Source organism: Mustela lutreola, chromosome 1, assembly GCF_030435805.1.
Source record: "Mustela lutreola isolate mMusLut2 chromosome 1, mMusLut2.pri, whole genome shotgun sequence".
Taxonomy (NCBI): domain Eukaryota; kingdom Metazoa; phylum Chordata; class Mammalia; order Carnivora; family Mustelidae; genus Mustela; species Mustela lutreola.
Genome location: NC_081290.1, coordinates 260,596,459 through 260,609,239, shown reverse-complemented (window position 1 = coordinate 260,609,239; position 12,781 = coordinate 260,596,459). Strand labels below are relative to the sequence as shown.

General features: G+C 38.1%; 1 protein-coding gene across 3 annotated transcripts in view; it reads right to left on the bottom strand.

The window, feature by feature from the left end:
- Positions 1-8,240: 8,240 nt before the first annotated feature.
- Positions 8,241-12,781, bottom strand: part of QSER1 (glutamine and serine rich 1) — a 77,804-nt gene continuing 73,263 nt past the window's right edge. For all 3 annotated transcript variants that reach the window (XM_059138994.1, XM_059139003.1, XM_059139010.1), the window contains one exon: positions 8,241-11,893. In XM_059138994.1, coding sequence (XP_058994977.1) covers positions 11,753-11,893 — 141 coding nt within the window. In that variant the 3' untranslated portion in view covers positions 8,241-11,752. The remainder of the gene's footprint in view (positions 11,894-12,781) is intronic.

The window sequence follows — 12,781 nt, the reverse complement described above, 5'->3', positions numbered from 1 at the left end:
CCTGATGAACAGCTAGGTCACTTCCGTACCTTGGCTATTATAAATTGTGCTGCAGTAAATTTAAGGGTACATCTTTTCAAATTAGTGGTTTGTTTATTTTTTTCCTTTTGGGTAAATATCCAGAAAAATTACTCACTCATTCAGTACCTCTATTTTTAGTTTTTAAAGTAAATTCCATATTGTTTTTCAGAGTGGCTACACCAATTTACTTTCCTATCGACAGTGCACACAATGGATTCTGTTTTCTACAAATCTTCAGCAGAGTTGTATTTTCTTGCTTTTTGTATTCCTGGTTATTTTTGATTTGATGACAATGTGAATTTTACATTGTTGGGTGTTGGATATATTTTTTTAAATATTTTATTTATTTGACAGAGAGAGAGAGAGAGAGAGAGAGATCACAAGCAGGCAGAGCATCAGTGTGTGGGGGGGAAGCAGGCTCCCCACTGAGCACAGAGCCCCATGTGGGGCTTGATCCCAGGACCCTGAGACCATGACCTGAGCCGAAGGCAGAGGCTTAACCCACTGAGTCACCCAGGCACCCCTGGGTGTTGGATTTTTTAAACGATTCCTCAATATATTTTTGGACTTTGTTCTAGGATTCAATTAAGTGACTTGGAAATAATTTAATTTTTTTCAAGCTAGCTTTAAGCTTTGTTAGATGGGTCCAGAACAGCCTTTAGTCTAGGTTCAGTTCTGTTGCGCTAGTGAGATAATAATAATTTTCTGAGCGCTCTGCTGATGTTGTGTTAGGACGTCTCTCCAATCTGACTGGTGGGAACATGAAGCCTGTCAGTCCTTGTGTGAGCTCAGGGGATTGTTATACTGGACTTTCTGGTCCTTATTTTTGGCCTTGGTAGTTTCCTCCTCCATGTGAGCTGGTCAGTATTAGTCGGAATCAGTACTAGTTGGAAACCTCTGAGTATCTCCAGAATTTAATCCTCGTCAACTCCCTTCTCTCAGGTCTTCTACACTGCAAATTCCAACTGCCTAGGCCTCCCCAAAGACTGAAGTTCTCCTCCTTAATTTAAGAAGACCTACAGGCGCCATTTGGATTTACCCTGTTACTCTACCATGTCTGAAAGTGGAAGTTGTCATTTTGGTCCTTATTCTCTCCCTTCCTTCCTTCCTATTCCCTTCTTTCCTTTTCTTCCTTCCTTTTCCTTCTTTTTTTCCCTTCCTTCCTTCCTTAATTCCAGAATAATTAACATACACTGTCATATTAGTTTCAGGTGTGAATTTTGGTCTTTCTTCTAAGAGCAACAGACTGCATTTGAGGGTTTTCAATGGGGAGGCACATGATCAGTTTTTTTAAAAATCACTGACTGCTGTGTGGAGAATGCATGGAAGGAAAAGCAAGACAGGAAGTGGGGAGACAGCAATTTACCGTGTTGGGTCCCCCCCAAATTGGGTACCCCAATAATGGGTCCGTGATTAAAGGAGCGAGACTGATACAAAGCGAAGGTCAAGCAAAGCTTTATTTCGCGCCAAGCATCAGGAATCAAACAGACCGGTCGGGGCTGCCCCTCCAGACAGGAGAACCCCTCCCTGCTTTCCAGACTAACTTTTATAGAGCAAAGTCCATGTGGTTGGGCCTGGCCACACACAGGTGGCCAATGAGATTGTAACACACACAGGAAACTCCACAGTGATGCTAGGTGACAAATTGAATTACAATTAACCCTAGTAGACATTTGAACCAGCCTATCACACCTTGGTTAGGATTGGTGCCAAAAGGCTCCCAAAGGCCGGGGGCCCATACTCCTTGGTAGCTAGGAGACAGTATGTGCCCCCACTGATTGAATACCTCCACCTGGCCTGACCCACCCTTGTACTAGGACTTTGTTACGTGGGACTGGTTTCCCAGACTTGCTTTTAAATAAGTTCCCCTGGGTGGGGGGGCAAGGTCTATTTAAGCTTTACAGCAAAATGGCAGTTCAACCGGGGTGGGGCTGCTCTGGCTGAATAGGCCCTTACAATAGGTTACCGTATCCTGACAGTTGATGGTTTGGACCAAGAAAATGACAGTGAGAGACATGGGAAAGATAAGGTTTATTTAGGAACCGATAGTATATTACTGTCTATGTGAAGTTCGAAGTGGCAAGTCTTTGACCTCTATGCTAAGGAAGTTTCATTGTGACCCTCTGAAGAGAGGGGCTGTATATAAACTATGTTCTTGCTTCTGGATTTTAAGCCAATCAGTGATGGCTATTTGCAGGGCAGACTTTCACCTTGTCATAGTTGACCCGTCAGTTATGGACTGAATGCTTTTGTCCCCTGCCCCCACTTCATATGTTGAAGCCCTAACCCTCAATGTGGTGTTATTTGGGACGAAATGTTTGAAAGGTAATTAGGGGTAAATGAGGTCAGAAGTGTGGGGTGCTCATGTTGGGATTAGTGCCCTTCCAGAGTACTTGCTCTCTGTCACATGAAGACACAGCAAGAAGGTAGCTATCTGGAAGCTAGGAAGAGAGCCCTCACCATGAACTGACTTCTGGATCTTGATCTGGGACTTTTAGCATCCAGAACTGTGGGAAATAAATCTGTGTTGTTTGAACTCCCTAAATCTATGGTAGCCCAAGAAAGCAAATAGAGTGGTGCTCAGCCACCAGTCAGTGATGACTTCTCTTGTTTCTCATTTGGAGGGCGCAGTGTTTATTCAGGAGCATGGGCATTCTTTAAAACAGCACATTTTCCCCTTGCAATGCTTTGTGAATGGTGCTTTAATACATAATCTTTTTGATAGTGAATTGTTTGCAAACTCCTGTGATAACGTTAATGCGTTTGCATTAGCATCACCTGTAAAAAAAACCTTGACTTCCTGACTTCTACTTAAGTCAAATAACCTTATCTCATAATTAGCTCAATGGAGAACTGGCATTGGAAGACCTTCTACTGATTGGCCCACTAACAGTTTTTAAGTCATTGATAAAAGAGTAGATAAACAAGGCTAATTTAAAAAATTCATTCTGAAGCCTGGTTCTTTCAGTTAAGCTGTTGCTAGTGTTTTGAATTCTCTTGCTTCACCGCGTAATGACAGGTGCTCTCTGATGATAGCCCATTCACTTCCATCAATTAAATGGAAATTAAATATAAGAATTATGAGAATGGATTTTGGTCTGTTGAGAAGCAAGCGCAGGAAGACCTAAGAGCATGACATTCAAAGGATGGGTATAATGAGATGTTTTGGATTTTATTTTATTTTATTATTATTTTTTAAGATTTTATTTATTTATTTGACAGAGAGAGATCACAAGTAGGCCGAGAGGCAGGCAGAGAGAGAGGAAGGGAAGCAGGCTCCCTGCTGAGCCGAGAGCCCGATTGGGGGCTCGACCCCAGGACCCTGAGATCATGACCAGAGCTGAAGGCAGCGGCTTAACCCACTGAGCCACCCAGGCGCCCCTGGATTTTATTTATTAATGTGATCTCTACACCCAACATGAGCTCTAAATCACAAATCTGAGATCCAAAGTTGCATGCTCTTCCAACTGAGCCAGCCAGACGACCAAGAGATGTTTTCTTTTGAAGACAGAAAAGAGAAAGCAGGGAATGGACCACGGACAAAAATGGCATTTTGAACTATTGACAGGCCGGCTCAAAAACACTCTAGACTGACTGCAAACGACCACTCATGTATATATCACCTGTCCCTTAAACACACACCTGGGTGGCTCAGTGGGTTAAGCCTCTGCTTTCAGCTCAGGTCATGATTGAGCCCCGAATCAGGCTCCCTCCTCAGCAGGGAGCCTGCTTCCCTCTCTCTCTTTCTCTCTCTCTCTGCCGGCCTCTCTGCCTAGTTGTGATGTCAAATAAATAAATTCTTTAAAAAACAACAACAACAACACTCACACCTATTCGGTGCCTATTGGGTAAAAGACTTCATGCTGTTGGAGTTAGAAAGATGAAGACGATGTAGATTATGACCTTAGGCACTTCACAATGGACTGCTGATAGCAGACATGTTTCTTTTCTTTTCTTTTCTTTCTTTCTTTTTTTATTTTTTGAAGATTTTATTTATTTATTTGACAGAGATCAGAAGTAGGCAGAGAGGCAGGCAGAGAGAGAGGAGGAAGCAGGCTCCCCGCAGAGCAGAGAGCCCGATGTGGGGCTCGGTCCCAGGACCCTGAGATCATGACCTGAGCCAAAGACAGAGGCTTAACCCACTGAGCCACCCAGGCGCCCCAACAGCACACGTGTTTCTAATTAATCTTAACCTACTGTCACAAGGTAAACTAAGTACGGTCATGGTGTGTGTGTGTACAAATTACTAATTATTTTGATCTAAGTCTTGCAAGTTAGTAAAAACTTGGAAATAACACAGAAAAATCATTCTTCCCCTTCTGCCATAACTCCCTGCCACTGAAACAACTTTGCGTTTCTCTCAACGTTCCAGTCTCCCTGGAAGCGAAGAATATTAATAGCTTTAGAAGACTGTGTTTCTTACCTCACTCTCAGGATGAGAAACTAGATCCAGACTAGGCTTCACGTGACAGGCCCGAGGACAGAGCTAGTTTAGTGGCAAGTAGAAACGATCTTCCTGAATACAAACCAAGTATTATGCCTTTTTCTTTGTCCAGCTTTGTGTAAAATTCTTCCCAAACTTTGAGACTTGGCTTAATCATTATTACTACCTCGTGAAGCCCTGCCTGACACTCCCCAAGCAGACAAACTCTCCCTTTTCAGAGTACTTCACTCACAATGAGTACTTTTTAAAAAAATTAACATATAATGTATTATTAGCCCCAGGGGTACAGGTCTGTGAATTGTCACAGCAAGCAGTGAGTACTTTATTTTTTTTTTTTTAAATACAAAGGATTTATTTTTTTTAAGATTTTATTTATTTATTTGACAGAGATCACAAGTGGGCAGAGAAGCAGGCAGAGAGAGAGGGGGAAGCAGGCTCCCCGCTGAGCAGAGAGCCCGATGCGGGGCTGGATCCCAGGACCCTGAGACCATGACCTAAGCCGAAGGCAGAGGCTTTAACCCACTGAGCCACCCAGGTGCCCCCGCAGTGAGTACTTTTAACAGAAACATTCACTTACTTTTACCAGGACTTTGTTCCCTAATTATCTCATCTGGAGTCTCGAGCCCAAAGGACAGAGGAATGGGAAATCATGGTCCCTGGGTTCTCTGCAGATGAGGACAAAAATGTGAAAAACCATGGCCACTACTGATGAAGTTCCAGAACCTAAATCAGGTTCGGTGGGGTGAGGTTTGGAGCTGACGACTAAAGAAAGAATTCTTAAGACATCTTTGGTGCAAAATGGTGGTTCATCCTCAGCCAGCCTCCTGCTCCCTCATCACTACCTTTCACTTTTTCATAAAATATCAATAATTTTTCTATTGTACAAACTCTTGGTGTTGTCACTTTCTTCCCATGCTGCAATTACATATTGCTGAAGTCCTTAACGCGTTCATTGCAAAATCCAATGAATACGGTTCTGTTTTTACCTTTTTAATGATCTCTGTGCTTTCCTTACATATCCAATTATTTGTTAAATATTGAATGAGATCAGATATTGTGCTGGATGCTGGGAATGCAACGGTAAGCAAAACACACATACGCCCCATCATAGAACAGCACCAAACAAGCAACCTTAACAAAGTGTAGTAAAAGCTACATTAGAGGAATTATAGGGCACATAATCTGGTTCAGAGGGTTAAAACCTCTTATGTTAAACGGAAGTGATGTTGAAGTGAAATCTGGAGAATTAAGAGATGAAGGAAGCCTAGTTCAGCACGGGGAACATGAAGGACTGGAGGCAAGAAAAAAACCACACTGGAGGAATTTGAAGATGTTCCTTAAGCCTGAGCCACAAATAGGGGTAAAAAAAAGGCAGGAGAGTTAAGGAGGGACCGTCTCATTTCATAAAGCGCTTTTAAATTGTGGTAAGAGTCCGGGTTAAAGGCAAAGAAAAGCCATGGTAAGATTGTGAAGAGCAGACAAGAGGAAGCTCATTTCCCTGCAATTTAGGAAAAACATTTCTACCATGTCCATTATTTTTTATTCCATATTTTAAGTGATTTTCACTGTTGCCTTTTCTAAATATTATAAAAGGAGCTAAATTAAAAAGAAAATCTTTAGGGGCGCCTGCGTGGCTCACTTGTTAAGCGTCTGCCTTCTGCCCAGGTCATGATCCCAGCGTCCTGGAATGAGCCCTCTGAGGGCTCCCTGCTGAGTGGGAAGCCTACTTCCCCTCTCCAGCTCCCCCTGCCTGTGTTCCCTCTCTCGCTGTCAAACAAATTAATAAAATCTTTAAAATAAATAATTAAATCTTTATTTGATTTGGGTGAAAATTACCACTCTATGTGTCACAGATAAATTATATGTAAAACAGAAGTTATTCTGCAGAGCAATTTCTTGACTCCCGATTAACATCACAAAATAGATAAGGTTTAACAATAGATTAATAGGTAATTGTTTATCTTCCTTTTATTTGAAACTTTGAAACCAGTCAGCTCTAAATTATTCATGCTGTCTTAAGAACAGATGTATATACATAACCTAAAATGATCAATAATCCAGATGGGTTCTATTTCACTCTGGAATGTTACTTTATCTTCATTTAAACACAACTGTCTCTGAAATCTAGGAATTTACTGAAAGCCGCACCAGATTGTTGGAGGGGAGGTGGGTGACGGGATGGGGTACCTGGGTGATGGGCATGAAGGGCACCTGATGTAATGAGCACTGGGTGTTACGTGCAACTGATGAATCACTGACTTTTACCTCTGAGACTAATGATACACTATGTTAATTGATTGAATCTAAGTAAAATAACATTTAAAAAAAAGCACCACACCACAGAGAATGGCCCATCCATAATACCTAATTTTTGTGATCCATCCTGGACTGGGAATTAAAAGCATATTCTACACTGATTTCAAGAGTTAAGAAAGTGGTTTCTACCTTTTTCTTTACACTTTCATAGTTTTTGACTTTTTTTTTTTTTAACAGTAAGTAGGTAGCTTTATTATTTTCCTGGCAATAAAAATATTTCTGTATGGAAAAAAAAGAGAAGTATCCTCTTTCACATCTTCTTTGAGAAGTTCAGGTTAAATAATTGATTTTAGAGAGCTTCTCTGAGATACAAAATGCATTTTAAAAAAGAATAATAAAAAGAACCAGAAAGTAACAGGACATTAACAAAGCAGGGTAGAATTGCTATCATTTAGGTTTGCAATACGGATAATTTTAATGACTATTTTCTAAGATATTTGAATGACTATTTTCTAAAATGAACAGTTTTAGCAATGAATGGAAAATAAAACAGCAATGTTAGAGTTTTAAAATATTTTTTGATAGAGATCATTGATTAGATTTAGTTTTGAACAATATAAAGTAAGTCAAGGAATGAAAATGCTTTTTTTTTTTTTTTTTGAAAATGCTTTTATAATCAAAACTAACTGGGGTGCTTGGCCGGCTCAGTTAGTGGAGCATGCAACTCTGGGTCTCAGGTTGTGAGTTCGAGCCCCATGCTGGGGTGTAGGGATTACGTCATTTATTTATTTATTTATTATTTATTTATTTTTAAAGATTTTATTTATTTATCAGAGAGAGAGAGGGAGAGAGCGAGCACAGGCAGACAGAATGGCAGGCAGAGGCAGAGGGAGAAGCAGGCTCCCTGCTGAGCGAGGAGCCCGATGTGGGACTCGATCCCAGGACGCTGGGATCATGACCTGAGCCGAAGGCAGCTGCTTAACCAACTGAGCCACCCAGGCGTCCCACATTATTTATTTAATTAAAAAAAAAAAAAGATTTTATTAACTTGAGAGAGAGAGAAAGCAAGAGCAGGGGGAGAGGCAGAGAAAGAGGGAGGAGACTCCCTGCCAAGCAGGGAACCCGATGTGGGGCTTGATCCCAGGACCCCGGGATCATGACCTGAGCCCAAGGCAGATGTTTAATTTACTGAGCCACCCAGGTGCCCTTAGAGATTACTTAAAAAAACTAATCAAAGCACAGCAAATATGCTGAATATATATTTACCTGAAATAAAGTTTTTAAATATCATATGAAGATAAAAGCAGGATCTTATTATTCTGAAAATTAAGGAGTCAGGATACACTGTTTTTTATCTACTCAATAGCTTATATAGACTTGTTCCTAATAAATTTGTTTAGGACTTTATAACACGCTGTGTTGTGTGAAGAATTTATAACGTGATGATGCTTTTGGATAATAGAATATCTCAGTTTTCAGTTCTTAAAAAAACAAACAAACAAACCTCAAAACATTCTGATTTTGTTGTTTAAAAAATTGTTTTCATTTTAATGATCTGAGTTAGTAACAAACAAATATACAAAATTGTCTTTCACATTTCCATACATTGTATTATGGACCACTTAAAACTCTGGGATACAAATGCAGGTTTCTTTGTATCCTTAACTTCAATTATTGTCACTTATAAATAAAGGTGATTTTCGAAAACATGCATTTGTGAACATAGATGCCAAAGTTGTACATGTGAGTTAATGTACAACCAATAGTGTACATTGTTCATTTGTGCAGTTAAGTGTCAAATGCAGTTGACACAGGTAGAAGCAATTATCCTGGGACAGTTTACTATATTTGAAAAGCATTTTTGAGAAGCAGATGGAACTACAGTTTAAAACAAAAGCTGTATTCTACAAATACAGTAAAAATTCACAATTTGCACATCTGAAGCAACTTTTGGGACCCAAGGCTGATTCAATAACCTTGCTGCTATACTGGTTTTATATGGGTTTATCTCCAAAATCACACATTGGAAAACAGCTGTTTCAACAAAAATAAATATATATATTAAAAGGAAAGTGAGATTTTTAAAAAAAAAAGTGAGGAAAGCTCCGAAAAGAGTAATAAGGTATGAGTCACCTGTAATTTTCATTTTTCAGTTTTAGAAATTTAAAGAACTTTAGAAACTTAAAGGTAATCTGAACATTTTCTAAGCTGTTTTCAATTAGGATTTTTCCATCTCACCAATGTTTTCTATTTGATAATATAATAGAAAAATGGACGGTTTCTATTGTTGACTTACCATAATTCTTAAGTCATGATAAATTTGTGACTTCATTAGAGGATCAAATAAGTGGAAACTGAGTTATCATGAAAATGGGAACAAGGAAGTCCCTTCTATAACTGTTGATCTGAACTAGAAATAAACACCAACACAAAGTGATTTTTTATATTAAATTATTTCCAGGTATTTGTAGGGAGGAAAGTCCAATCTTATATAAAAATGTTTTCCTGGATGGTGGCAATATGTGCTTTACCTCTTTAACTCTATCTACAACCTAAAATTATTTCTAGATAATAAATTTCAAACTCCCTGGCAAGGAATGTGAATACTAATCAGCTAAGTATTTATTCAACTTCATACAAAGAAAGGACTTGTGAATGGACATTTTAAGAAGAGTTCCACTTTTTGCTAAGGTCCAAGTTTGATGTCATTGTCTATAATATATGATCAACTGAGAGAAGATGGTACCAAAGAACTAGGTCTCTTGCAGGCAGTTATCAAAGACTGGCCTCTGATTTTATGAAAACACTTGTTTTACTAAAATGAATACACTGCCAACATTTTGAGGGCAACTGCAGTTGAAAAGGAAATGGATTATTTTCTATAGGAAAGATAAGATCAACTTTAAGGAAATGTTCCTGTTTTCCACGGGCCTTACGAAGGAGACATGGCTAGTGATTTCAAACATGTACTTCAAGTGTTACCTAAATGCACGATGGCTTTTAAAAATGTTTAACCATCAGTGATTCAGGAAAGTAAGCTGGGGGAGTAAAGATATGTACGTATAACACTACATTAGGAGATGTAGTTATCTATTCTGCACCTTGGAAATGAAAGAAACAAATTCTGTCCAGAGTCAGTATCAGAAAGAAATATGGCTGCTTCCTACTCTTCTCCACTTGGCGAAATCAATTTTATGATGCTCTCACTGCTGATACATCTCACTTGAGTTAGGTAAAATGGATTTAGGTTACTTTTGTTTTCCAAAATAAACTGTTTAAACTCTCAGAAACGGAATATTTAACCATTGAAAGAAACTTCTATTATTACCTTGTCTAATGGCAGGTATGAAGATTGTTGGATTAAGGATTATTGCTTTTAAGAAGATAACCATTAGAAATAAATATGTAAGCTTAACTCAAATACTTATTTCCTACCCAATGCTACAATTTCTTATTCTCAAATCAAGTCACATATTATCTTTAATTTTTTGCCAGTTTACCAAGGTTTTAAGTATAAGAAGTTGGCCTGTTAACTCAAAATCAAGACAATAGCAATGTCCACATAAGCATGTCTTATTTGGGCAATGAGCAGGAACACTGCTTTCTTGATAGGACTTAAGGCACTAAATGGTGGTAAAATAAACAAAAAGTATGATGATTAACAACTTCTTTAGAATCCTAAAAAAGGAGATCGTTTAAGAAGGACACTAGTAAATCTTTTTTTCTCAAACAAATAAGGCATCCTGTTGGCAAACACAAATAAAACAAAAGGTCATGTTGAACCTAATACATTCACTGTCTCAGCTAAACTACTGGAAACACTAGCTATCAAACTAAAGGAAGCTACAACAGCATGTATAAAGGTTGGAAAGGCACCAAAAGGAGAGTTCTACCACTTCCAGTTCTAAGTGTCAGGTAAGCTGTGTTTAACACTGCATGTAGTCTAATTATAAATTTTATTCTTCCAAATGTATAATGGTAGTTAATTTTGATTTTGACAAATCGGTTATTCAAGTACTAGTTTAGTAAGGAATTGATTTCCATGAATTAGAAAATGACTGCAGTGTCTAACACAACTCCACGTATAAAGCTACACTAATTCTAGTACTGAATGCATATTCTGGATAACACTGAAGCAAATCCGTATAAACAAAAATGGTTACCTTAAGATAGAATTCACAATAGAAATTCAATATATAACTAAATAAGATTTACTGAAAATAATGAAAAGTGTAGTACAGATACATCAAACATAATTATAACCACAACATTTTCCTTGTGAAAAATACAACTATTAGTGAAATAAAATGTACAATTGAAAATTTTTCCAAAGGAAAAAACAGTATAAAGGAAAATACTTTTCTTTGAGATAGGGAAAATAGTATGTCATTGTTTTTTTCATTACAATATAATTTGACACAAAAAGCAGTCCTAGAATTGCACCAATTCCACATCCAGTTTCCTGAACATGTTAAGAGTAAAAGGAGTTCGTAAAGCAGAATGCAGTTTCTGAATTTCATATTTTAAATTGAGGATATTCTCATACAAAATGTCACATCACACCAGATCTGTTTACATAATGTACAATACTTTCTGTTTTGTGGCCAGACATGAATATAAACATAGGCATTTGGTGCCACCTCTCTTTCGTTCTGGTGTTTAGTCAGAGTCAGGAAAAAAATAATCAAGTTACTTAAGTGTTATCTCTCTAGCAATAAAGAAAAATTATATTTAGTGCATGCTTCATCATTTGTCAAAAAACATTTCTGAAAATAAAACTCAGTTACCCAATGGTTTACAAAATAGAAAAATCATTCATTAGGATAAAAATGTGGTGGGATTTTAGGTCCATTTCCAAAGGACTGACTTCCTGGGCAGCACCACTGTCCTTGAGCAGAGGTCATCAGTAAGTTCTATGAGCAAAGCAGGTGTGCCTGACATTCACTTATCGGGTGCCCTATCCCCCCTTGGGCCCCCCCGCCTCTGCCAGTTCATTAGTGCCATAACACAGACGGAACCTTTGTGGAAATGTTAGGAACATTTCTGCTGTACATGATTTAGAAGTTCTCCGAATTTTTCAAATAGGTCTTCCACCCATTTTACATTTTTCATACAAAGTTGAACAATTTCTTCCTGTCCTAAGTCTTCATTTCTTTTCTGCACAGAAGAAATCTAAAATAAAGAGAATTACCACATTAGCTTATACTTCTCACTTCATTAGCTCTTCATAAGGGTTTATGGTTTCTGTATCTTGAATGAAAAGGATTTTATGACTATACCTACAAATACTGATTAAAAAAAAATTTCATCCATGGAGAATGATCATTTTGCATAAATTTGGGTGAAGTCGAATCCTGTCATTTCTAGCTCCATGAGGGCAAAGAGGAAGGCTAGAAAAAAATGGTTCAAACTTTCCGAATTCCTTCCAGTTATGTTAAAAGCTAAGTGACAGATTTTGGGGTCTTGCATTTCAAGGCATTGTAAAAATAGTCATCATATTTTGCACAACCATCTTTATTTTCTCCTTGGCTAGAGGTTAGATTTATGAACATCTTTCCACTGATTATCATCAAATGCTTCAAGTGTAGCCTCAATCCAACTTAACTCTCAGTTAAACAACTGGTAGTGCTGATCAAAAAAGTACAGTCTACAGCTGTTTAAGCTTTGAGGAAATTGATCATTATTTTCCAGCCACAAAATGGTATTGTTGTCATATATAAATCCTGAGCAACTTAAATTATGATACCTAAAACTTACAATTAAATTTTAACTATCATTTCTTCCTGCCAACACACAAAAACCCCTTCCTCTCAGCAATGAGGTGGGACAAGGCCATTCCAGTAATAAGGAAGACGTCAGGATATCAAAGCAGTGACTGAAGTGAATTAAAGCAGGATCATTATGTATTATAAGTGAAGAAAATGAAATCAAGTCCCATTTATTATGGCAAAGTAAAGCAAGCAAAACAGCTTAAAAACATTACCATTTACAGCTTCTGTAAGAGCCTCAGATTAGTATGAGAACAACACACAACAGAGACACTCAGGAGAACATTTTTAT